Consider the following 26,992-nt stretch of genomic DNA (forward strand, 5'->3'; position numbering starts at 1 on the left):
TCCGGTTATTAACCTGTCCCACACCCCCCCCCCCCAAGCGGCCACGTTTGTTAAGGGAAGAGGACCAAAGGATAGTGACAGCTTTGGGCTGGGTGCCTGATGCTCGCCGGCCAAAACGACCGTGCGTTATGGAGGATCCTGCGCCGGCCTCGCGCGCGGCCGCCCTTCCAGCCGAGGGCAGGTGCGGCTACTTCGTGGAGAAGAAGCGGCGCTTCTGCAGGATGGTGGCTGCCGCGGGCAGGAGGTTCTGCGGCGAACACGCTGGAGCCGCGGAGGTCGGGTATCGCCCTGCCGGGTCTGCGGGTGCTGGGACCCGGCCTCGCCCCTCTTTGACGGGTTCCTGCTTCTGTCCCCTGGAGCCCCGAGGAGCCCTCCTGGGGAGCGCTGTGCTCTTGTCCTAAGTAATGCACCCCCTGAGCTGCGCCCTCGGGGATCTGTGTGCCCGCCCTTCCACCTTGTCCTCGTGGGAAGGGGTTGCTTTTCCAAAAGAGTGTTTGAAGGCACCAGGGCTTACTAGCTGGGCTGTAGTTACTGCGTTAGGAAGGATAGCCACGTGTGAATGCATCAGAACGAAACTCTGAATTTTTCTCATTCGGGCTTCACCAGGAAGCACCTTGTGAGCTTGTAATTATTATTCTGGCAAGAAGAAGGGGGAAAAAAATAAGGCACATAACAGTTAACTTTAAAGTTGAAAGCAGAGTGCGCTGTTGGTGTCTTGGGGCTTGGGGGACGCCCCCAGCAGACACTTGGTAATGTCATAAGACATTTTTATTGTAAGTGCAAAATATTAGTGGCTTCTAGTGAATAGAGGACAGGGGCATCGCCAAGCTACAAATCACAGGACAGTCTCATCCCCCTCTACCCCAAAAGAAAACACCTCAATAACAATGGTACATGTGCACGATATACACAGTTTCTAAACTCAAATAATGTATTTTTAAAATGCTTGTGTGGGGGAGTGCGTTGTTAGACTTTGCTAACTAGAATAGAAGCCTGCTTATTTTTTAGATAATTTTCCTGTTTGTTTTTGAGGCAGGGATTTTGCTATGTTTCCCATGTTGTCTTGAACTCCTGATCTCAGAGACTCTCCAGTCTCAGCCTCACAAGTAGCTGGCCTACACCAAAGAACCAAACTTGAAATTAAGCTTTTACATCTGTACATGAGGAGGAAATATTACACGTTATTTTTTAATACCGAATAATTTTAACTTCCCCTGAAACTCAGTGTGCATAAATTCATGAACATGCTGAAATTGATTGAAATAAACAATTGAGACAAAATGAAGAATAAATACTCGGTCAGCTCTTGCTGTGTGGCTATACTGAGCAGGACTGTGGAAACAGTTTCTATTCCCCCTGGTCCCACAGCTGTTTAGTCCCAATTAAACACACAGACACTTATATTAAGTGTTGTTATATTGCTTTTAAACGTTCAATTTTCATAATCCTTAGGAAGTAAATCATACTATTCTCACCTTTCACATGAAGCAGTGAGCCCCTGTAGGGTCATAAAGCTAGCAGCTAATAGAACTGAGAACCACACCTAAGCAGTTCTGCTGGTCTCTGGCTTTAACAATTGTACCATCGTGTTCATACATGTTCAAAGGGTCTGTAGAGTAGAACTGCCAGTGCCCTCTGTCTTCCTTTCTTTTCTCACAGTCCCTATAGCTAAGCGTATATAACTCAGAATGTTGTAACTAGCATATTGAAAAGTTGCAAGGCCAGTGAATATGACCTGTTCTAAATTATTAAAATGCCATGCCTCATTTTTCCTCTCATTTTTTTTAAGTGGGTTTTTTGTTTTTTCAAGACAGGGTTTCTCTGTGCCTTTGCTGTCCTTTGTAGACCAGAGTGACAAGAATTCACAGAGACCCACCTGCCTCTGCCTCCTGAGTGCTGGGATTAAGGGCATGCACCACCACCACCCAACCTCCCGTGTTTTATTTCTGTATTTATTGAGACAGGATCTCAGTATGTAACACTGGCTAGCCTTTGACTCAAGATCTGCCTGCCTCTTCTCTGGTGTGCTGAGATTCAAAGTTTGTTCATCCATGCCTAGCTTTTCCCCATGTCTTGACAACTTAGAGATAAATATGCATTTTAAAATCAACTACTTAATTTAAATGGGCAACATTTTCCAAAATTAAGAAGTATTCAAGTAATATATATGTTATTCATCACAATTTAGCCATTTATACCCAGTATATATGTATTTCAAAAGATCATTTTGTACATGATGAATATTACACAGTATTTTATTAATTTGAAGTAAATAGTTAACATCTTTTCTTAGTGGTGCATGGGATAACTGCACCCATTTTTAGCAGGTGTTATCTCTGAAGCAAAATTATATAAGCAAGCCAAAACAGTATTTGTTCTTTTATACTGGAGCCAGTAACAGATTTTTTTATTGCTATAAGCATGACCTCATCTGGCTTATTTTTTGTTATGTCCTTTTAAAGTTTCCTTACCATGTTTTGGGAATAGAGATGCACTGTGGTATGTCTGACATAAACTTGACATATTAATAAATGTATCCCTTTTATTTATTAGGAAGAAAATGCTCGGAAAAGAATCTTGTGTCCTTTAGATCCAAAACAGTAAGTATGGGGCCAGACAAGTGTTTTTTGTTGTCATTTGGGGAGTAGGGTGTGTGTGTGTGTGTGTGTGTGTGTATGAGAGAGGGGGGGACTAGAAACAGTAACTTCACAAGGCTCATTTAAGATTTTCTTTCTCTTTAAATTTAGCACTGTATATGAAGACCAACTAGCAAAACATTTAAAAAAATGTAACTCAAGAGAGAAGCCAAAACCTGTAAGTGTTTGCAACTTGTGGTACGTGTGTGTGTGTGTGTGTGTGTGTGTGTGTGTGTGTCTGTGTCTGTGTCTGTGTGTCTGTGTCTGTGTCTGTGTGTCTGTGTGTGTCTGTGTGTATCTGTGTGTGTGTGGTGTAGGTTGAGTTTGGCAAATGGAAGTTCTCGTTTGATAGCTATACTTTTCTTCTCTCCTTCTCCTGCCTCCTCTTTTCTTTTTCTTATTCTTGTGCTTTTTCTGCGTGTTTAGGTTTTGTCTGACTAGATTAGAGGGAGGCTTTCACTGTGTAGCCCAGGCTGACCCAAACTTGAGACCCTCCTCCCTGAGATTGCTGCTTTGTGCCACCCTGACCTGCCCAGAATTTTGTCACATTTTATTTTTGGTTGTTTACTTCTTTTGAGGTAGGGAACTGTGCTGTATTGCTCAGGCTGGTCTTAGTTCATCTCACACATTTCTTATGCTTCCCTTCCAAGTGCTAGAGTGACAAGTGTGTGCCACCACACTTGACAGCTGGTGCAGGGGGTGATGGTGCAGGAGAGATTTGGAATCAGGGTAAAAGTTTAGAATTAAGGTTGTAAAGACTAACTGCTGGCATCTTTGAGATTTAGACTCAGTATAGAAATAATGAATTTGAGCTAGCACCAGTCCATATGAGTCTTCACAGTGTTCACCCAAGCAAGGGCTAAAAACCCAGATTTCTGTTTGATAACAAAATAGAATAGGGTGAGGGTGGGCAAGTGTACAGAATAGTAAGTATGTTCATTTGCTTCAGGATATGAAGCATTTTACAATATGTACTACAAGATCCCATGTTAGGTTTCTTGTTGTTATTGTTGTTTTGGTTTTTTGAGACAGGGTTTCTCTACGTAGTAGCCCTGGTTTTCCTAGAACTTGCTCTGTAGACCAGACTGGCCTCTGCCTCTGCTGGGATTAAAGGCATGCACCACCACTGCCCAGCATCATATTGTAATCTCAGATGTATAATATAAAATTCATTTTTTCAAAGAAATTTAAAATAAGAATAGAAACGTTTTATTGATACTCACAAAGTGAAATGTTGAACACGTATAGTAATAATTTGGCCATCAGGTATCAACCTGATCAATAAAATTCATGTGTGTGAAAATATCTACAGGTAAAGAACTTGTCAGACAAAGTGTGTTCATTTTATTGGGAGTAGATAATGGAGAGCACACACCATATTTGTCACAAGCTGGTATGTGACACAGGTTTATGGATGGCAGCAGAAAATAGGAGACTCTAGGTTCAGAAACAGAGGCAAAGGCTGAAATGCCTGCAGTCAGGGGTTCTACCACCAGGCTACAGCCACAGTCTCAGAATTTTTATTATTCACCTTATAGAAGCATCAGGGGCTTCTTTCTCATGTCAATTATTGTTATCTCTCAAAGCCTATGGACTCAACTCTGGGGCTCTGCTGGGAATAGTGCATATGCAGTGACTTGTATTGAAGCTGAGGGACCCCTAATTCAGGAAATATTTTTTCCTCCTAAATTGGGGCAGTGAACAAACCTGCCTCAACTGTATTCATAGGAAGACATTTTCCTTTATTATACTGTAAAGTAAGTAAGCCTGCCATGGGATCAAGAAAGAAAGGTCTTTCCTGTCTTGTAAGGGTGCTTGGTATACCGCTGTTCTTAAAGGTCAGTCTGAAGCCCAGTGAGACTTGTAGGAAATCAAAAGGCTCAACAGAAGGGACTCCAGGAGCACTTCTTCTTGGTTTTGTTTTTTAGAGGAAAAAAAGCCAAACAGGATCTCACTGTGTAGACCTGGAGCTTACTATATAGATTAGCCTAACTTCAAACTCACAGAGATCCACCTGCCTCAGCCTCTTATCTCCTGAGTGTTGGGATCAAAGACTTGCACCACTGCACCCAACCCTCTGATGAGTCTTTCTGCAACAGATGTCCTCCACATTGACATGTCTCCCAGTCGAGAACCACTGTGCTGCATGCTATGAGCTAAAAGTATTTTAGCTGTCTATGACAGCTCACACCTGCAATCTTCACACCTGGGAGGCTTAAGCTAGAGGATTACCTTGAGTTCAAAGCCAGTTTGGGCAACATGATTCATTTTAGGTCAGTCTTGGCTACAAGTTGAGCTTCAGTGTGAGATCCTCTATCAAAGGAAATGTGAGAAGGCTGTCCTTCAAGTACCTTCCTCACCTGCGGGTCAGGTTTCAAGTGGACGAGTGTTTGTTCTGGAAAGACTTTGAGATCACTTTGCTAAAAACACAATAACCCAGGATTGCAGTGTGTGTGAAGACATGGTGGCAAAGAGGAGAAAAGAGTGGAGTGATGGCATGGGGCGAGAACCAGAGCAACGGTTGTGTGTGCGGTACACCCTCAATAGTGTGAAACCCGGTGTCCGGGCGGTTGTGTGTGCGGTGCACCCTCGATAGTGTGAAACCCGGTGTCCGGGTGGTCTTATTGTTTTTCTTGAGTTTAGCAAGTTCCTCGATTACTTATAAAATTTTTGTTTGACAAATAAAAATTATTTTGTGATAAATTAGTGCAGATAATTTTCACTTATGAAAATCCAATCTGAAACTAAGTATGGTGGTGCAGGTTTATCATCCCGCCACTAAGGAGGCAGAAGCAAGAGGATCTCTCTGAGTTTTCAGTCAGCCTGGTCTACATAGCAAATTCCAACCTAGTCAGAGCTACGTAGAGAGACCTTGCCTCAAAATAAATAAACAAACAAATAAAAATCCAGTCTACAATACAGCTTACCCTGAGTACTTTTCAGAACCCTTTTAAGGTCAGAATACAAGAAAGAACTAATACTTAGAGCTAATTTTCAATTATATTTTTATCAGTCCCTCAGCAAAACATTGTGATTAACTGCAGTTTCACCTCATCCACTCAGTTAACAATGTCCCTTGTTAAACATATCAGTAAATACTTCCTTCCTCCCACAGCTGGGCATGATGGAGTACTTCTTTAATCCCAGAGGCAGAGGCAGGTAGATACTGAGTTTGAGGACAGCCTGGTTTATAGAGCAAGTTCCAGGACAGCCAGGACTACACAGAGAAACTGTCTCAGAAAACAAAAGAGAGATCCTCATATTATCAAGATGTTAGCACATCTGTCATCTGTTTAAACAAAAGTTCGTAACAGTTAGGACTACATCGTCCATAAGAGATGCTTTAAAGCAAGATTTATAGACATCATATTGTTTCATGCTTCTGTATACATGTATACCATCCATCCAGTAGGGTAGCCACTAACTACACATGACTACTGGAATTTGAGGTAATTAAAAATTAGCCAAAGTTAAATGCAATTCTCAGCCACAGTAGCCATTATTCTACAGTTCGTGGCTACCATATCAGTCAGGGAAGATGTAGAACATTCCCATCATCGCAGAAAGTTCTACTGGACAGTGTTGACTTGATCTTCACCTAAAATTTCTGTACTTGCAGGTGGAGTAATAAAATCTCATTATATTTGTTAAAATGTCACAGGACAGTTCTATTTTCAATACTTAATATTTTAAAATAAATCAGACTTACACCATTAGAGTAGCTGTGTTTTGTCTGTTTGGGATCAGGCTGAATCCTCAATGAGTAGTGTGTGTTTATGTTTGTATATAAATGTAAATATATATAAATATAGAAAAATCTTAATTTTATTTTAATGCCATAGGCAACATTAGCACAGTCCTCAGTCTGTCCTCTAAACAGGTAAAATTTTAAGACTGTAAATGCTTCTTCATACAACTCCCTCACTAGAAGATCCATGAAGATAAAGATTTGTCTTTTCTGTTGTTTATATGGTAATCCCAGCAAACCAGTCATCATGATATTGGTGCAGTAACATTTGGTGATTGAGAAAAGGGTGGTGGTGTGGTAGGATGAAGGAAGAAACAGTTCTTCAGCTTAATTGTTGTGAACATCATATTAATAATACGTTATGATTTTGTTTTTGTCAAGGATTTCTTTATTCAAGACATAAATGCAGGATTAAAGGATGAAATGGAAATTCCTGAACAGTTAGTAAGTATGCTACTTAATACTTAACTCCAGATGGTATTCATAAGCTATCTCCTTATACATTGACCATTCCTCACTTTTGTTTGGAAAGATCTGTTGTTTGACATTAGGGTGTATTTTCTTATAGAACCACTGATGGTAGTGATTTTTAGTTCCCAGCCCAGCATATGTCCCATAGCAAACTGCAATATGTCTCTGTTGTGAGCTAACTGAGCCCAGACTTCTTGACTCTTAGGGAATGAGGGGAATTAAAGTACTGTGGCAGAGACTGAGTGGGGTCTTTACAGTTGGGCAGTTCCGATGGCTGCCTAGGAGCAAAGTCTTATCAATCAGGAAGAAGACTTAACTGCCAAGGGCCTGCACAATGTTAAGCTTCTATTCATTTTTGTTGTGGTGCTTTAAGACATGCTTTGGCTATATTATTTAGTTTTATTTTTGTATATAGGTTCCATTTTCTTCTCTATCTGAAGAGCAGTTGGAAAACTTAATTAAGAAATTGAGAAAGGCAAGTGAAGGTAAGTCTGCCTAAAGTTGCAATTCAATTATTTGAGAAGGACTAGGTGGTGTATGAATTGATACCTTCTGTTTGTTCTTCAGAGTCCCATATAGTTCATTTTTGGCTGCTTAAGTTATCATATTTGTGGTTTTTGTTTTTTTGTTTTTATTGGTTTTTTTGGCACAGGCTTGAACTCTACACTTGAAGATCACATTATGTCCCATCCAGCATTAAATGATGCCCTTAATGACCCTAAAAATGGTGATTGTGCCATCAAGCACCTAAAACAACAGGTATGTTTAGACCACAATAACTTAATCTTGGTTCATATGTTTGATACTAATATTCTGGGCTGATGAGATGACTCACCATGCCCAATGACCTGAGTTCAGTCCTCTGAACCTACCTGGTGATAGGAGAGAATCAATTCTTGTAGACTGTCCTCTGACTTCTATGGGCATACACATGTGTGTGTGTGCTCACAATAAATAAAGGTAATTTTTAAAAGCTAACATTCTAGCTAGGCATAATAGCACATGCCTTTAATCTCAGCGAACAGGAGACAGAGATAGGCAGATCTGAGTTCTAGACCTGTCTGGTCTACAGAGTGAGTTCCAGGACAGTCAGGGCTACAAAAAGAAACCTTGTCTTTAAAAAAAATTTTTTTAATGCAATAATAATTCCTTTCTGAGTATAACTACTTATTTTTAAGTGAACAAAATACTTTCATTCAAAATTATATATGAATGTAAAGTAAAAATTTCAGCATGGATATGACCCTGGATATAGATATTATTTAAAGCAAAATGAAAAAAATGTTTTAGCCTTTCAGAAATTGTCAGTGAAAACATTCTGCCTTGTGAAGAGATTACCTTGCTGTTTTTGCATTTGAGTCAAATTCTTTTGCTGTAGTTTATAAAATAATTCCATGGAGTTTTTTTGAATTTGAGTCAAATTCCTTTGCTGTAGTTTATAAAATAATCCTATGGAGTTTGCAGGCTTCTATTTTAGGTAACATTGAAAAATTAAAGTTACTTGGTCCAAGAAGATGCTTTGTTGAGTTTGGAGCGGGAAAGGGGAAATTATCTCATTGGGTTGATATTGCCTTAAAAGATGCTGAAAACGTTCACTTCCTCCTGGTAGAAAAAGTGACCACAAGATTCAAGGTAAGTAAATCCATTATAGGAGCTTAATAACCAAACGTATTTTTCTCCTGTAGGAAAAAAATGATAGGAACCTGTCTCTTTAAAATGAATTTCCTTTTTTATATATTTGATTGTAATTTTTATTGTTATTATTTGTTTGGTTCTAGTTGTACTGGTTAAACTAAAGGTACATTTTTAAATTTAAATATTGATAGTTTATGTCTGAGTTCTTAAAATTGTTTGCAGAGACAAGAAAATCTGAACAGAATCAGGCTTTAGCTAGGAATCAAGCCGCATCCTAACCTTATGTTTGCCACTGCTGACAGACTCTTTTTTTGTTAAATACTTCTTAAGCATATTCTTTTACACTGTGATAGGCACACTGTATATGCAGATAGATATTGATAAGGCAGCTGTGCTTTTACATGTGTTTAGAAAAGAAAGCTAGATGATTATGTGAGGAAAGTTTTAAAATAAGTAGAAGTCCTGCAGAATATGTATAAGTTCAAAGGAAAACGTGATAGGCTTTATTACAGGGAGGCAGTGGAGAATGACCATGATGGTGCCTGTGATCATCTTGAAAAATGAATGAACATTTGCTAAATAGGGCATGAGAAGTGTTCTGGGGAATAAGAACAGTGTTACCACATGCCTGGAATAACAAAGGAAGCATTTCTGTGTGATGGAAATACAATGTTGAGGTAGAATGTGGCACTATGAACCAGGAAAGAGAGCTGCTCTAGAAAGGGCTCGTGTTGTATGCTCTTAGCTTTGTCCTGCTCTGTGTTAGGGATGCAGTAGATTTGGTTCTTGCTTCATAGAGGCTTCCATCCATCTTTTTTGTTCTCTATGTAAGTATGTTATACTGATGAGCAGTACTCAGTGCTGCAGGAGCGTGAAGGCAGAGAACTAACCTCTGTCTCCATCGGTTGTCATGGAGGGAGTTTTTAAAATGATTTTAAAACTTTCCGTGGAGCTGTAGACCTTGGCTCAGTGGTTTAGAGTGCTTACTGCACTTCAGAAGATCTGAGTTTGGTTCCCAGCACCAGTATCAGGCAGCTCACAACTTCTATAATTCCTGCTCTAGGAGATCCAACACCATCTTCTGGCCTCCTCAGGTACCACCCACAGATGGCACATGCACACACATGTAAAAATGTGTTTTAGATGCTATCCTAGCAACACTGTAAAACTATTTCAGAAGAGTTTTAGACTAAAAATAGGAATATTGAGAATATGAAATTTTTTTAATACAAGTAAGCAATGTTCTGAGAGTAATGGCCATTCAGTGAACTATACAGAAAAAAAATGAGAAATGTTAAAATGTTAGAAGTCATAAGATTTGCTGGTTTAATATTCGTTGTTTTTGAGAGAGCGGTAATCTGGGCTGGTTTCTGCCTTAATTGGACACAAGGTATTCTTAAGAAGGAAAAACATGGGTTCTGTTCTGTATGTGTTCAGTTTCCTGCCCACATGTTTCTCAGGGCTTGGGACTGTAGCTTAGTGGGAGATATTTTGCTTAACATTTAAGGCCCTGGGTTTGAATGCCGAAACCATAAAAAACAAAACATTTTGTTGTTGTTATTGTTTGTTTTTCCAAGACAGGGTTTCTTTATGTATCTCTGGCTGTCCTGGAAGTAGCTCTGTAGACCAGGCTGGCCTCAAACTCAGAGATTCACCGTCTCTGCCTCCCAAGTGCTGGGGTTAAAGGTGTGCCATGTACCACCACTGCCTGGCTGAAAACAAAAACCTTAAAGAGGGGGCTGAGACTGTAGCCCAGTGGTCAGTTGCTGCCATCGCATATATAAGGGCTGCCTTTAATCACTAGCACTGTCAAAAAAAAGGTAGGGGGATGGAGGAAGGAGGTAATGTATTTAGAGAGATCTGGACCAATATTCACAGGCACATGGATATAATATAATGGTTAAAAGATTGTGTTTAAAGAGAATAAGAGTGAGCCACAGGGGTGATAAAGACAGAAACGCTGGCAAGTAACCATAGTCACTTAACATTTGTGAGCCTTGATTTCTTTGTGAATGGGCTGGTAATTGTTATGGTTAAGAGAAATAATGTGGCCGGTGCACATCTTTAGTCCCAGCAGAGGCAGGCTGATCTCAGAGAGAGAGAGAGAGACAGAGAGAGAGAGACAGAGAGAGAATGTGTATAGGTAATAAAAATAGTAATAACCTATAGACTTTCTAGCCTTATAAAATGGGTGTTATTTTAGGTTGTTGTTCATTCTCATTTTAACTATAAAAATTAGATATATTTACTCTGAATTTTGAAAACAAATAGAAACATTAAGAATGCTAATTCAGTAATGTCTTGTTTATGCAGGTAGATGGTAAGCACAGAAAAAACAACTCAGTGTTTGAAAGACTTCAAATTGATATTCAACACTTGTGTTTGAGTAAGTCATATAACTTTCCACTGCTCTATCGAAGTCAGACATTTCAGACTCTGGGGACTGCTTAGAATTCTGTTCTCACAGCCCTGTGCTTCAGGAAAAACAAAGTAACACTAGTGCTTTATTAATTTAAGGATATGTAAAGTATAGTATGATATACAGGAAGTTCCAAAACTTTTGATAAGTCCTTATATATTGCTTCCTTGTGCTTTTAAAATTAATTTTGAGTAAGGCAAGTATGATGGTGCACACCTTTAATCCAAGCACTCAAGATGCAGAGGCAGGTGGATCTCTGTGAGTTCCAGGCCAGCTAGGGCGGCATAGTGAGACCTTGTCTCAAAAAATTAACTTGGAATGTTCAAATTAGCCTTTAGACTATCTATAGTTAACTTGACTGTCAAAATCATTAGAAGGGATAGTTCTCTGTGTAGCTAGTATATAAAAGATAGAATTATGTCACAAAAAAGTAATTTATTGCTATGGAATTAACATTCCATACAGACAGACACACATGCACACATGCATGCACACAATTACATACACACATGCATGAACACAAATGAATGTACATACCTGTTAAGGGAAGCTTTTTCTTTGCTAGCCGCTTTGGTTTATCCCCCCGCCAGTCGCCTGGGCTCTGCCGCGCCAGCCTGGTTCTAGAACCGCATCAGTCCCAAATAAACACACAGGAGGCTATATTCATTATGAAGCTGTTGGCCTTGTTTGTCCCTTACTGGCTAGCTCTGCATTAAGTAATTACCCCATAATTGTTAATCTAAGTATGTTTCTTACCGGAGAATAGTTCCCGGCTTCCTACCCCATGCGGCTACATCTCGAACTCTCTTGTGTGTCTCCTTCCCAGAATCCTCCTGGACTCCCAGTCCCTCCTATCTAGGTTTTCTATAGGCTCAACAGTACTTTATTGACATATACACAGGACTTCCCCCAACATCTCCTCTTTTCTGTTTAAACAAAAAGAAAGGTCTTAACTTTAACATAGTCAAATTGTATATAACAGAACAGTTATCAAATAAGAACATAGTTACAGTATTATGTCTATTAACATTTAGCAAGATCTAAAGAAAATATCATCCATCCCATCCTTGTGAGTCCAAAGTCCTATATGTAGCTTATCTTTTATCATAACTAAGGAAAACTATAACTATAACTATCTGTCTTCAACTCCATCAAAGACCACAGAAGGATAATATATAAACACTAGGATTGACAGAGATATCTTACTGCCTGGACAGTCACCCGAAGTTCCTCTGTAACGTTGGGGCATCCATCTTCAGCCCATAGGCCACAATGTGTCTGGAAAACTTCTCAGCAAAGCAGGAAATTTCACGCTGTCCATCTGCGTTGGCAGTCTGTCAGTCATTTTTCTTTGTCCTGCAGAAAGTCTCGTAGACTCTTCATCAAGCAGGAACCCTGTAAGACTGAGTTCAGTAGTCACTTTCCTGTGGGTCCTGCATGTCCAGATTATACAACAGCAGTCAAACAGTCTAGGCAAGAGGAGTTTCTTGCCCAAATGGCTAATCTTGCCACGTTGAAAGCAAACTCCATAACGAGTTTCTTCGATGCCCATCTTCCTCTCAGACATAATTGGTGCTGCCAGGAGCAGACATTTCTCATTGTCAAGAAAAACCCTAAACCATTTAAAATGCCATTTTCTGAAGGTCTTTGAAAGATTTGAAGACTGTATATCTATCTCAAATACATCTCTATATATCTAGAAAACCTAACTTTCCTAACAATAAGATCTGACCTTATAAGTAACTATCTATAGCCTGTATTCAATTATGCATTACGTTTTAAAAGATCAGTATAAGCACAATACTTAATCAAGAGGAGAAATATAAGCATCACAAAATTGACCTTGATTTTGTCTTAATAAATGAAAAATACCCATACCATAATTCCCCTTTTTACCATTAAAAAGATTGGCTGTGATCCTTAGCCAATTATAAACAATCCCATTTAAATGAAAACAAAGATTTATAAACAAGATGGGAATTGGGACGTCGTTCATTCCAAACTGCTTCCTGCTGGAAGGGGGCGCTGTTCACACCATGATGGTCATGACAAAACTCAGAAACCTGTATAAGTCCGTATTTTCGGGGTCTGTAAGGCTGTATCATCTTAGCTGTCTCAGTCATTGGAACACCTGGTCCACTGCTTCCGGGGGTCTTGGTTCGTGAAACCACAGAAACATGGAAGGAATCCTTAGCTTTTCATTTTCTGTAGAAACATAAATAAAAACTCCTTTTCCGAGTAACATATCCTTATGCTTAAATTTTGAAGTCAAGGTATTTTCAAAAGATATAAGTTGTATTAATTTAGCAGCATTTATAAGCAAGTGTACTTTAGTAGCAGTTCCTTCCTGAGCAACCAAAAAACTGAAAAACACAATAGTGTACAGTATCCAGACTCTCTGTGTATTTTCCATCTTTGTGCGGCTTATTTATTTATCTATTATTATTATTACTCTATTTCTTTCACTTTTGTTTATTTTTCTCTGAGACAGGGTTTCTCTTCGGAAACCTGCCTGCCTCTGCCTCTGGGGCAATTCCTACCGGCGTGCGCCACCACAGCCGGCTTTTGCATTTATTTACCACTTTGCCGTTTCATTTTCTCTCTCAGTCTCACGTATATTTTTAAACACACTGTAAACCTTTAGAGGTTTTGTTCATCCAAGTCTGACTTTACTGTAAGTCTTTATGTTTTTCTGGCCACGTGTCTTATCTGTAAAACCCGCTGCTGTTTTAAACTACCGTTTCAAGATGGCGGGCGTAAGCGTGACTCCAGCTTACTGCCTCAGTCCATGCTGACATCCAGCAAAAGCTGCCACTTCCAGCTGTATGTACACACCTTTTAATTGTTAGCAGAGTCTCTTAAAACAACCTTGCTGTTTTTTTTTTTTTTTTATGCCGAGTCAGGAAGACTCCTGTAAGCGAGCCACGTGAATCTAGGCTTGTTGCTAGCAAAACAGAGCACACCTGAGAAAAATGCTGCTACCAAAATCTGTGCTTCTCTCTGTTCTTCTGTTTTTAAAATTCCTTTAAAGCTTTTGTTATTTTGCGTGGAAATTCAATCCCACTCCTGATCACCATTATGTTAAGAGAAGCTTTTTCCTTGCTTGCCGATTTGGTATATCCCCCGCCAATCGCCTGGGCTCTGCCGCGCCAGCCTGGTTCTAGATCCGCATGAGTCCCAAATAAACACACAGGAGGCTATATTCATTATGATGCTGTTGGCCTTGTTTGTCCCTTACTGGCTAGCTCTGCATTAAGTAATTACCCCATAATTGTTAATCTAAGTATGTTTCTTACCGGAGAATAGTTCCCGGCTTCCTACCCCATGCGGCTACACATACCCCTCAGCTATTCCTTTTCTTTTTACTTTTCCTAACTTTTTTTTTTCTTTTTCTTTTCTTTTCTTTGTATTTTGAGACAGGTTCTTCCTATGTAGTCCTGGCTATCCTGGAACTCACTGTAGACTGGACTGACCCCAAACTCATAGCAATATGCCTGCCTCTGCCTCCTGGGTGGTAAGATTAAAGGTGTGTACCACCACACATGGCTCTTTCGTATTTGAAAAGAAAATAGTGTAAACATTAACAGATATCTTCCATCCACTAATTTTATTCTAGTCTTGAGAAGCAACCAAGCATTTGTATATAATCGTTATATTTTCTTCTGCTCAACTGAAGCCAAGTATGGTATACACTCCTGTAATTCCAGCACTTGGAAGGCTGAGATGGAGGATCACCCAGACTACATAATGAATTCCAGGCTAGCCAGTACTACATAATGAGACGGGAAATTCGTTTGTTTGTTTGGCTGACTGTTTTTCTATGCCATGTGCTAAACACAGATACAGTCTTAGGATGTATACTGGATTCTGTGAGAATTGTTTGTTTTCACATATTTCATTCCTCAAATTCTAAAAACCCTCCTTTTGGAAGGACACATTAATGCGTTGTATCATAAGCAAGCTAATGTAATTCTTATTCTCTCTGTCTCAGACAGGATCCCTGTGCTACAAGAAGGAAGACTGCCTGTGGTAGGAATTGGGAAGCATCTGTGTGGGGTCGCGACAGGTAAGCTTCTAAACTAACACACTGAGCTGGAGCCTTGATGCCCCACCAGTGGCTTCTTCCCACATTCCATATGCTCTATCCTTTGTGCGCTTGGTCTGAATCTCCCTTCATTCTGCTGCTTCATCAAGATATGCTGTGCTTTTCCTTATTTTCTAATTATCTATTTATGTGTCTAATTATGCCACTGTACTGTGAGTCTTAAAAAAAAGTGCATATGCTAATACAATGCTTGCTGTATGAGAGGGACTTGGTGAATATTTGAAATGAATATCTTGGCCACCAGCTTGCTGCCTCCTTGTTCCTAATAAGAAGAAGGTCCCTAGGTCACTATAAAAGAGCTTGAGATTGCTAATGTTCCTTTTGTTTCTGAAATAACTTAATACTTTTAGTAATTTTTCTGATTGTAAGTCTTTAAAATTGTGTGTAAGTTAAGTGTAAGTAAAGCAGCAAATACATTTTGTTAGAAAATAAGTTGAGCCAGGCGGTGGTGGCGCACGCCTTTAATCCCAGCACTCGGGAGGCAGAGGCAGGTTGATCTCTGTGAGTTAGAGGCTGGGCTGGACTGACAGCCTCCAAAACAATACAGAGAAACCCTGTCTCGTAAAAACCAAAAAAGAAAGAAAGAAAATAAGTTGATAGACCTGCATGAAGCAGCATACCTTTACTCCCAGGTACTCAGGAAGCTGAGGCAGGAGGATAACTTGAGCTAAATGATCACTTGAATTCATCCACAAAGTGAGCAACATAGTGAGACCTGTTCTTTCATATGAGAGAAAGACAGAAAGACACAGACTATGAAATTACCAAATTAGCTATCACTTTATCTAAATAATAGTTACCAATAATGTTTGTTGGCACAATTAAAATTTACTATAAAGATCACATAAATTATATCCATTTTATATCATAGGGTAACAAATTTTAGAATAACATTTAATTAATTAGAATATGATAGTGATCTAATCAGATAAAATATAAGTTTCACAGCTTACATTTGTGATCTATCCCATTTTGCCAGCTATCGGTGTAGCAATTTAGGGGAGCTTATTTTGTTTTTTAACAATTTATTTTTATTTTATGTGTATGAATATTTTGTCTACATATGGAAGTGCATTCTTGGCCAGGGCCCACAGGCCAGAAGAGGGTGCTAGATGGCCTGAAACTAGAGTTATGGACACTTGTAAGCCACCTTGTGTGTGCTGGGAACTAAACCCAGGTGCTCTGCAAGAGCAGCAAGTGTTTTTAGCAACTGAGCCACCTCTTCAGCCCCTCGTATGGCAGTTTTATTCATTGAATCCTCCGTGTTTTAAACATACAAGGCGTTTAGCAAGTATTTGCTGAACAAATGCCTATGTACAGGGAAGCTACTGGTCTGCTTTCCATACTGGAATCTCCTTTTCTCAACTTTTCAGTTCATAACTATTTGCTGTGACCAGCCTCTATTTCAAGACTAGCATCTTAGCCGGGTGTGCTGACACACACCTGTAGCCTCACACCAGGAGATAGAAGCAAGGGCCATATAGAACCTATCTCAAAATAAAACAGATACACAGTAAAAAAAAAATCTACCTTCTGGAACCTGGGTCAGCATTCTAAGTGAAAACACCTTCCTTCGTTTCTTTCTTTGGAGTTTCTTAAGCTCGTAACATTAGTTAGGATGAAAGAAATGAAAGACAATGCAAATAGTGTTGGACAGAAAATTTTCAAATCATAGGGCTTAAGATTGCTTTAATTTTATTGAGAAGTAGTCTTTATGAAAAATGAATCACTAGGAGATTAAGGTAAGATGGTAGGTAAATTTGAGAATAATTTATCATCTATTGTAGAACTGCTATACTATGTAGCTAAGTAGATTTTTGCTGGTTTATGTTGTTGTTTTTTGTATTGTTTTTAACCATACTGCTTAAGAAATCTGAAGAATACTTTTAAAGATGATGTGGCTTTGGGGCCACGTAATTGTGTTTGCAGATCTTGCATTACGATGTTTGGTTGAAACCTATGCTGCCAGTTTTGAAGAAAGGAATGAAGAACCATTAGCCAAACGTGTAAAGAATGATAAAACAGAAAAAGAAAGTAACATTCCGTCCGAGGAAGGAAATGAGAAAAATATCCAAGAGATGTGGACCCCTGTGGCTGGTGTTGTCATTGCACTCTGTTGTCACCACAGGTGTGATTGGAGACATTATGTGGGCAAAGAGTATTTCAAGGCTCTAGGCCTTGGGGCAGTGGACTTCTACTATTTCCAGAGAATGAGTAGTTGGGCAACATGTGGAATGAGAAGGACATCTTTGGAAGCTTCAGATATTACTACAAAGAGAAAAGATGACCAGAATTATGACAATGAAGAGCACGATGATGGGGGAGATAGACTCACAGATGGCAGCACTGACGGTATGCCCGGGTAAGTGATGACTTTCGTAATGCACCGCACTGAAGGGGAAATACCGTATTACCATAAAGTAGTTCCCTGTAGTTCCCTGTGGGTAACATTTCAGGACCTCCCACAGTTGCCTAGAGCCTTAGATAAAACAGAATTATGCGTGTTAGCATTGTAGTTGCCGCCTCTGTCAATTTAATAACCAGGATGCCTGTGCAGTGACTAGTGAGTAACATGCAGTGTGGATATTCTTGAGATGAGTATGTGCTAGGCAAAGGTTCATTCCCCAGGTAGGAAGGAGTTGGGTCAAAATGGTTCATTTTGGAAATTTTTCTGTTAATATTTTCAGACTGTGATGGACCTTGGTCAAGAGAAACCAGAGGAAAAAATTGAATAGTTGCTTCTTGGTCTTTTGGCTAAGATCAAGTATAGAAAGTTAAACTGAGTTAGAAGGGTTCTTTTTTCAGATGACTGCTATAAACAATTTAGTCAAGAAAATAGCGTTTGCGATCTAATTTTGGAGTAGGCTAAAACACATTTTAATTGCGATCATAAAGACAAGTCTGGGAAGCAAGAGACAGCGTCTTGTGTATTGCTGGCTAGTTAGCAGCTTTGTTATTGAACAGCAGTGACCAAGTTTCTTAGGAATTTTTACAAAGCTTTAATTCCCTGTGTGTTTATTCACTGTAGGATTCTTACTGCTGAAGAGAAAAAGAACATAGGACATCTTTGCAAATTGCTGATTGACCAAGGCCGACTCCAGTATTTACAACAGAAAGGCTTCAATCCTGCCTTACAATACTATACAGACCCATCGGTGTCTCTGGAAAACGTGTTATTAACTGCTATACCAGCTCATCTTTCATTACAGGAAGCAACTCATAAATGAAAAAGGAACATGAACATCAGTTGTCTTCTGCAAACAAAAAAATTTCATTCTTTTTAAGTTATATTTTTATATTCACAAAAATATTGATATCAGGATTTTTGTTTTGTTTGTTTTTACTTCCAAAGTCCAAACAGACAATTGACCATGTCCTCCAAGTATTCCTTTCAGCAGGGCTCTTAGAATTACTTTATCCATCAGAATGTATAGAGATTGGCAGAGCCAGACCGTTGACTTGGTCATCTGAAACACATATAATACATCAACATATAATTACAGTATAAACTCTGTATTAATCTGTAATTTTTATCTTTGGTTTTATTTGATGTACTTTATTTTTTGAGTTTCAGTTGTAATAACCAATGCCAGTTAGTAGCAAGAATCAATCTGAGTGGGGGATATTTTCAAATTGTTGCTTTTTTCTTGTTATACTGTTAATGTCAAATATTGTTAACATATATTGATTACTTTAAGCTAGTTACTCAGATTCCCCAACCAAGGGAACATAAATGAAGATAACTCATTGTTTAAGAAATATCCTTGCCAGGTGGTAGTGTCACCTTCCTTTAATCCCAGTACTTGTGAGGCAGAGGCAGGTGGATCTTTGTGAGTTGGAGGCTAGCCTGGTCTACAGAGTGAATTCCAGAACAGCCAGGACTGTTACACAGAGAAACCCTATCTCAAAAACCAAAATGAGGAATTATCATGATGTCATGAATGTTATTTGTATCACAAAACTTGTGTATCATTAAAAATTTATGTCCAGAACTGGAAAGATGGCTCAGTGGTAAAGAGCACTGGCTGCTCTTCAGAGGTCCTAAGTTTAACCTCATGGTGGCTCACAACCATCTGTAGTGGGATCTGATGCCCTTTTCTGTCGTAAAATTATACATGCAGATAGATCACTCATATACATAAAATAAGTCTTTAAAAAAAATCTGTGTCCATAAATTAAAAGTATACTACAGAGGGTATATTCTTGGTTGTGTTTCAAAAGACAGACAGCACACCCCAGAATTATACTGATACAGTACTATGAGCCACTTAGTTCAGTTACATGTTCTGATAATGGTTCTGAGTACATTATGGGGAAATACATTTGTTCTTCAGGTGCTAATCTTAAATCAAAAACAATTTTCCAACCTTGGTTTTTTTTTTCTTGCCTCACATAAGAATGTGAGCTAGCATGTGCATTACTTGAGTTTCAGACTTTTTATGCCTATCAGGCTCCCTTGAATTTCACATCCACAGTTACTGCATCATACATGTTTCACAGGTACATCACATTCACTGCTAGCATTGCAGCATCCTCAGTCTCTCCCTCATGCTGCCTATCTAACCAGATTGGGTACCTCATTTCCCAGTGGAGTATTACTGTTCAGTCATCCCAGATGGAAACAGATTCATCCTAAACACTGTTTTCCATGATTATCCATTCTGTCTCCTGCTTGACTTTGATACTTCATCCTCTCTTTCCCAACACTAGGTCACAAAGGGTTTTGAACTTTGTTGCTGGCTATTTCTCCAGCTTGTTCATACCACTGCTTCTGTGACCCACAGTAGCACCAAAGACCCCTCTGGAGTGAACGTTCCTAAGCAGTCTCTGGGTACTGGGAAGGGTCCCCTGGAGGAATGGCAGTACTGTTCTCTCTGGTTACACTCCTTTTCAAATAACTGTTACATGGAGTGAGTTAACATCTGCTCTTTACTTTTGTAGTAATTACAAAGCCAGGCTCTCTGTTTCTATGCTATTATTTCACTGCTTTTACTAACAAGATGGTGCTCTTTGCCTTATTCCTCTTACTTTGCTTTAATTTTAAAACCTTTTCCTTGATTATAGAAAGCTTTAATTATAAATTATGAGATGAAATGGTGTCATTTGTATATTATGCCTCAGATTCTAACTGTTGAATAAAGTCCATGTTCTCAATATTTTTCACCTCCAAGGAAATTATTTTTTAATTATTACTTGTAGAATAGGAAAGCAGAATGATGAGGAGGGCCTGTTCGTGCTCAATCTGACATGTCTGCCACAATCAAATCTTGAGGGCTTGGAGAGATGGCTCAGTGGTTAATAGCACTGGCTGGTTTTCCACAGGATCCAGTTAAGTTTTCAGCATCCACACAGCAACTAACAACTGTAACTCCAGTTCCAGGGATCTGATGCCCTCTTCTGGATTCTGAAGGGACTTCATGCACATGCTATACAGACATACATGCAAGCATAACGCCCATATGCACAAAAGAAATTAATTAAAATCTAGGCCAAGATTGTAGCTGTAGCTCAGTGACAGGGCTCTTGCTGTGGATTTCAGCCCCAATACAGGAGAATCGTGTTTATAGAGAGAAACAAGAAGTATAGTTTCCTTGATTGCGAGTGAGAGCTACTGAAGAGTTATTTCCTTGAGTCCATTTGAGACCATCTTTACAGCCTCTCCTAGTACTCATTAGAATTATGAACGGAGTCAAAATTTGTTTTCCCCTTTCAGGGTTGGCCAATTTGGTGGAAAAGACAAGATAGAATGAAAAATCCATAAAAGAATTAATGGAAAGAGAACCTAATTGCATATACATTCTTTTCCAAAAACATTTAATCTGTGTTGGGTAAAATCTCATACCTGTTCTCCGTGACTCTTGTATGTATGCACGCATGAACTGAAGCCCAAACAACTCCTGTTCATCCTCTCCTTCTGTGTTGTCACTGGGAGGAAGTGTCACCTCTAATCTCAGCGGGTTGTCTCGAAAGTTGACAAACCTAGCAGTTCACCAGAAAACAGTGTTTTTATACGTACCATAGAAGTGCATGTATGTTTTTCTGGAAAAAGATCAGACGACAGTATACTGCATTATAACAACTGATTATCCTGCTGAGATCTAATATATTCCCAAGAAGAGACAGTATAGTATCTTTTCCCCCAAAGCTTACATAACATTTAATGTGATGAGAGCAGGTTGAATTATAAATATATGATTAATGCTATGAATATAGTTTGTGCCTGTTTTTATGGATCAATGCTGTAATCATCAAGTACAAAACTAAAGTTGCTGGATAAGACAACGAATGAATTATTTTTGTTGTGAAGGTTTTGAGTTTGAGTATCCATTGCCTTATTCTATCAGAAAGTTACATTTTGCAGAGAATTTTAGCAAAGTAAAAAAAAAAAGTCTGCTGTCTGTTGGCTAATATAATTACCTGTGCCTACTTGTGGTTATTCAGAAGGAAAATAATCACTATTTTATTCTTTTGGTTTTTGTATTGCAAAGCATTTGTTAGCAATATAAAGAGAATTTTGATGATATTGTCACCAACAAGAGACATTTCTTCAAACTGGTAAATCCCAGTACCATTTTATTTTCAGGAATTATTTCTTGAATAAACTAGATTGATGTTACATGAATCACACTCATGAAATTAGTTAAACATTGAAATACATGTTTAAAATATATACACTCAAGCTGGAGAAATTGCTCAATAGTTAAGAGAGTGCTCTAACAGAGGACTCAAGTCCAATTCCTGGCACCCACATGACAACCCAACCCTCTGTAACTCCAGTTCCAAAAGATCCAGTGCTCTCTTCTGGCCTCCATGGGCACCAGGCTCACAAAGGTGTATATATGCAGTCATATAAGTCACAACCCAAATGTCTTGGTCAGAATCTGTATTCCTCCATTCTACTTCCAGGACTAAGCATGCCATGCTGTGTTTTACCTCAGATTTGTCATTTCTTCCATGCAGCCTGGAATATCTTGCAGTTTGTTGTTGCTGAGAACAAGAGTCCCTAAGTTTTTCATATTTTTGATTGTTTCTGGCAGGCAAGTTATTACATTCCTCTGTAGCCACAATGTATGTAAACTTTGCATTCTGGAAAATCAGAATTCTGCATTCAGTCACCTTGAATATGAAAAGCTGGCCTCGTCATATTGTTACATTTAACATTCAATTTTTAATTCTCTTAATAATTAGTTAATTATTTAACATTTAATAAAATGCATTTATTCATTTAACAGAGTTCATTCTTTCTTATTACCTAATTGCCAGGGAAACTTACATCAGGGAATTCACTGAAGACTAGCCTTCATTCAGTGGCAGAAATGAAGCCAACATTTTATACTGCATATTTTTCATAGTTTTCTAAATGAAGAGCTTTAAATGTTACCTAATATGAATCATAAAAATCAAGGACTGATAATATGCCCATCCTAGGCAAGGTAGTTTGGACTAGGGTCAGGATTCCTAGGTTCAAATCCAATTAATGTCGCTCACTGAGACCTGGGCATAGGTGGCAAACACCTCTGCATCAGTTCCCTCATCCCTTAGTAGCATACACAGAAGTGCCCGGCATGCTCTACGTGGTGTGGTTACTATGGCATGTTCTTGGTAATTGGGAATAAATAAAAATAACCCGCTGAAGTAGTACATTTTGAACTAGTTGGATCTTTTGTGATCATCATGGACTCCTCGGTGTTTGGTTTATTGTTTCTTATTTTTCATAGGTGGCTTTGAATCATAGGTAGCGTAGAGTAACCAATTTTACCTTTCTAGACTGTCAGGAAGTTGTTGAAGGTTGTTGCTTCCCATATCCAGCCACTCCAGGGCAGGCATGTTCAAGACAGCAAGAGGGATTGTAGTGAAGTTGTTCATACTCAGATCAAGGTGGGTGAGTCTTAACAGTTTGCTGAGCTAAAGAGGAAAGTGGGTTTTTAAAATAATTATCCACAATGTACATTATTAGAAGGCTCACATTGGTGAACTATTTCACATGAAAAGCTCATATTGTGTGAGTTTTATATAAATAACATTCCATAAAGCATACATAAAACTGAAGAACTTCTGACATTATACTTGAGCTGCCCACAATAAATAAAATATAAGAATAATGAAGCTGGGACATGGTAGTGAATGCCTATAATCCCAGAGACCGAGGGTAGCCTGGGCTACAAAGGTGAGGGGGGAGGCAGATACGGTGGCATCTGCCTTCAATCCCAGCTCTAGAGCCAAAGGCAGTGGATTTCCCTGAGTTCAAGGTCATCGTGGTCTACACGGGGAGTTCCAAGACAGTCACAGGCACACAGTAGACTCTGTCTCAAAAACAAAAAAGACCTTAGTAGCCTGGACTGCCAGTAAAAGGAAATGAAAAGTTTTTATTCAAAGACAATTTGTCTTCCAAGATAACCAAGTTTCAGGGCTAATGTGTGGCAAAAGCAATCCCCACCCCAGGAAGCATTTCTCATCTTTATTCAGTCATTGACTGAGAATTATATAAAAAACTGACTCAAGATAACTTAACTGACTTACTCATATTCACTATCTCAAACATCAAGCTCACTCTATAATAATTCTGTTTGAAAGTGCGATGAGTGACAGCAGATTTTATACCTATGCTCAGCTTAAGGATAAGAACTCATAAAAATCTGCCTGCCTCTGCCTCCAGAACACTGGATTTACAGGTGTACATCACCGTGCCTGGGTTCTCTCAACAGCTCTAAAATGTACTCTTGGTAATGACTAGAGCCCCCGGTTTTTTCATCTAAAAATATCTATTAATCGGGCCTGGAGAGAAGGATCAGTGATAAAGAGCACTGACTGCTCTTCCAGAGGACTCTAGTTCAAATCCCAGCACTCACCTAACACAACTGTCTATAACTCTAGGTGTTTCTGATACCCTCACACAGACATACTTGCAGGCAAAGGCAAATGCACATAAAAAATATCAATTAAGTTACTTCTGTTCCCTACTTGTTTTAAGAAAGCTAATTATGGGAATGACCCACAGTTGTACTTAAATAAGTGAATAATTATGACAGCAACCACACAAAGGCAATATCATTATTTCTATTTTATGAATAAAATCACTCAGAGAGTTCATGTAACTCAATGAACTCAAGTTTTTATAGGCCCAAGGCCTCAAAATTCCTTCCTGTTTATCCTACCGGAGGTTTTATGATATAAAAATTTACTGAATGGGCTGGAGAGATGGCTCAGAGATTAAGAGCACTAGGTGCTCTTCCAGAAATCCTGGGTTCAAATCCCAGCAACCACATGGTGGCTCACAGCCGTCTGTAATAAGATCTGGTACCCTCTTCTGGCCTGCAGGCATAGAAGGAGGCAGAATGTTGTTTGCATAATAAATAAATAAATCTTTAAAAAAGAATTTAATTAACATTTGCAAAACAAACAAAGACAGCTTGCCTGCCAAGTTTCTGCGTTTTGAATTCCTTCTGTCCCGTCTGCACCAAGAAGTATAGAAATACAGCGTTTTGTAGTAGTGCAAAAGAGCAGGATGAGGGAGCTGAAGAGATGGCCTAGTAGTGAGCTGCTCCAAGTGTGAGCATTAGGACCTGAGTTTGGATTCTCAGCAGTAAAGTAAAAAGCTGTATGTGTCGCACACCGGAAACCCCAGTGCTGGAAAGCAGAAACAGAAGGATCCAAGGAGCTTATGATTGGGGAAGACACCTAGGACATCTGGCCTACACACACACACACACACACACACACACGGGTATATATGTGAATACAGACACAGGAGGTGGCATGATTCCATCTAGTAGGTGATGCTGTTTCTCCAGCTTTGTAATTCAAGCCATGGATAAAAATGCATTTCTGAAAACTGTTTACTAGACTTTTCAAATTTGCGTTAACAGGTACATATACTAATGAGGTAGGTACAATTTATGTCTGACAGAGAAATCCTCAGTTGATGACCCCTCAATATATTAGAATCCTTTTTGTTGTTATTTTGTTTTTTCTAACAACTTGCTATGTAGACCAGGCTGGCCAAGAACTCAAAGAGTTCTACCTGCCTCTGCCTCCCAAGTGCTGTGGTTAAAAGCCACCATACCTGTCTAGAATCTTTTCATTATAGTATTGAAAAGATAGTAAATCTGTCTAACAGCCATATATGTGAAAACAAAAAATCTAATATTAGAGGGTGTGTCCGAAGATACATAGCTACTTAGAGTATACACTGTGGCATTAAATGGTCTTTGAATCAGATCTCAGAATAGTATTTCTAATATTTTAGTAGCAGTTTTCTCTGAGATTGAAACATTCCAACCTGCAGGGAAGGTCTGTAAACCATCAGATAAACAACTCAAATAAGGTTCAGGAAGTACCTGAAACTGACCAGATTTCACTAGGACCCTCCTCCCAAGAGTGAACTACAAAGACTGCTGAGAGCCACCCTCACACAAGCCAAAAAGCAAAGAAGACTCGGACCAGACCAGCTTCTGGGAAGAAGCAGAAACCAGCTGAGCTGCCTAGAAGAGGCTTAGACCAACTTTGTCACTTGGAAAGGACACTCTCCAACTTGTAGAACTGCCTGCAGGCTGCGAGGGTACTCTAGGTCCCACCCATGCAGAGATAGACTGTGGGTCATTTCTGATCCTCTAACCCTCACCCATATTCCTGTAAGTAACCCTAGTAAAACTCATGGTTCACCTAGTTGGACTTTGGCGTGATCTGTGTTTTAGTCTGTTGTAGTCACCCTTTCTGGGGTAAGTAGACATGGGTGTTGTGTATCCCCAGGAAAAGTTTTTTCACACAGCAGTAACCCGTCTCCTGGAGAATCTAAGGTGAAGAGAATGGTTAGTGACAACACATAACTTGTTAATGACAGACCTTTCCTATAAACAAAATCACAAGTTTTAGAAAACATACATACGGGCCTTCCTACAGATATAAATTGTTCCTATTGGGCTGCAAAGATGGCTCAGCCATTAAAGGCTAGGCTCACAACCAAACATATAAATTGTTTCTATCACCATTTTCCTTGTGTTTGCATTAAAATAACCTAACATGATGAAACACGTGTTATGTTTCCAAGAGCAAACTGGGAATACTATTATTGGTAGTATGCCCAGTGGTTTAGTAAAAAAAAAAATCTGATCTACTCAAAGATGAGGTCGGAAAATGGAATTGTACCTTTTGTTTTGAATTTTATTGTATTTCTTAACTTTGGTCTTGCAAAGTTCTTGTTTTCAAGGCAGAAAAAGCAAAGATGTTTTTTGCTGATTCTAAGAGCATTCCCTTGTTTGAAAGGTAACAAAGATAGATGTCTTCTTCGTCAATTTAGAGTTTTTTGGTTTGTTTGGTTTTTTTTCGAGACAGGGTTTCTCTGTGTAGCTTTGGAGGCTGTCCTGGAACTAGCTCTTGTAGATCAGGTTGGTCTCGAACTCACAGAGATGCATCTGCCTCTGCCTCCTGAGTGCTGGGATTAAAGGCATGCACCACCACCACCCAGCTCGTCAATTTAGTTTAACCAATGACAAGACATCAAATCAAAATCAGGAGCCTTTCCAACCTGCTCCCTTACTTTTTACTTAGTAAAGCCTGGGATGCCAGCATGACACACACTTTCTCCAATCTTGTCATCATCTTTCTGTCTGTTTCAGGAGTAAGCATGCTATCAAAATCAACTAGAAAAAGGGATTTTCTATTCTCTGATAGTCTGTTCTTCATAGCAATCACACACATATTCATTCAAAACAGCACGAAGTGAATTCAAAATCACAGACATCATGTACACCTGTAATCCCAGCACTCGAAAAGCTAAGGAGTGAGAGTTGGGAGTTCGAGGCCAACGTAGACTAAATAGGGAGTTCATGGTCAGAGTGAGCTGCACAGTGAGACTGTCTCATGACAGACAGACAGACAAAAAAAAGCCTCAACTTCTGGGGATATAGCTCAGTAGCAGAGTTCAATCCCTAGCAGTGACAAAATAATCAAGCATGTATGAGTAACCACTACAGGAACCC

The 26,992-nt window shown here is 39.2% G+C and overlaps 2 protein-coding genes across 4 annotated transcripts in view; one reads left to right on the forward strand and one right to left on the reverse strand.

Moving 5' to 3' along the window:
* On the forward strand, positions 1-20,170 carry Trmt13 (tRNA methyltransferase 13 homolog). Of its 2 annotated transcripts, XM_005077110.4 has the most exons (11): positions 1-275; positions 2,554-2,600; positions 2,748-2,814; positions 6,766-6,828; positions 7,271-7,340; positions 7,508-7,614; positions 8,320-8,487; positions 10,804-10,876; positions 14,901-14,975; positions 16,944-17,376; positions 18,043-20,170. In XM_005077110.4, exons 1-11 carry the CDS (start codon positions 129-131, stop codon positions 18,239-18,241), a joined length of 1,449 nt encoding a protein of 482 aa, XP_005077167.1. In that variant the 5' UTR covers positions 1-128; the 3' UTR covers positions 18,242-20,170. The 2 variants fall into 2 exon arrangements, with proteins under 2 accessions (XP_005077167.1, XP_040607914.1); XM_040751980.1 differs by lacking the exon at positions 8,320-8,487 and having other exon boundaries at positions 2-275.
* Lrrc39 (leucine rich repeat containing 39) overlaps positions 17,994-26,992 on the reverse strand; it is a 19,507-nt gene continuing 10,508 nt past the window's right edge. The window contains exons 6-9 of one of the 2 annotated variants that reach the window (XM_013118417.3): positions 22,774-22,919; positions 21,948-22,100; positions 20,857-20,993; positions 17,994-18,481 (exon numbers count right to left, since the gene is read on the reverse strand). In XM_013118417.3, coding sequence (XP_012973871.1) covers positions 18,429-18,481; positions 20,857-20,993; positions 21,948-22,100; positions 22,774-22,919 — 489 coding nt within the window. In that variant the 3' untranslated portion in view covers positions 17,994-18,428. Of the gene's footprint in view, positions 18,482-20,856; positions 20,994-21,947; positions 22,101-22,773; positions 22,920-25,676; positions 25,806-26,992 lie in introns of those variants that run through there. The other variant, XM_040751982.1, reaches the window with a different exon arrangement.

This window comes from Mesocricetus auratus, unplaced genomic scaffold (genome assembly GCF_017639785.1).
Source record: "Mesocricetus auratus isolate SY011 unplaced genomic scaffold, BCM_Maur_2.0 Super-Scaffold_100009, whole genome shotgun sequence".
Classification (NCBI taxonomy): Eukaryota; Metazoa; Chordata; class Mammalia; order Rodentia; family Cricetidae; genus Mesocricetus; species Mesocricetus auratus.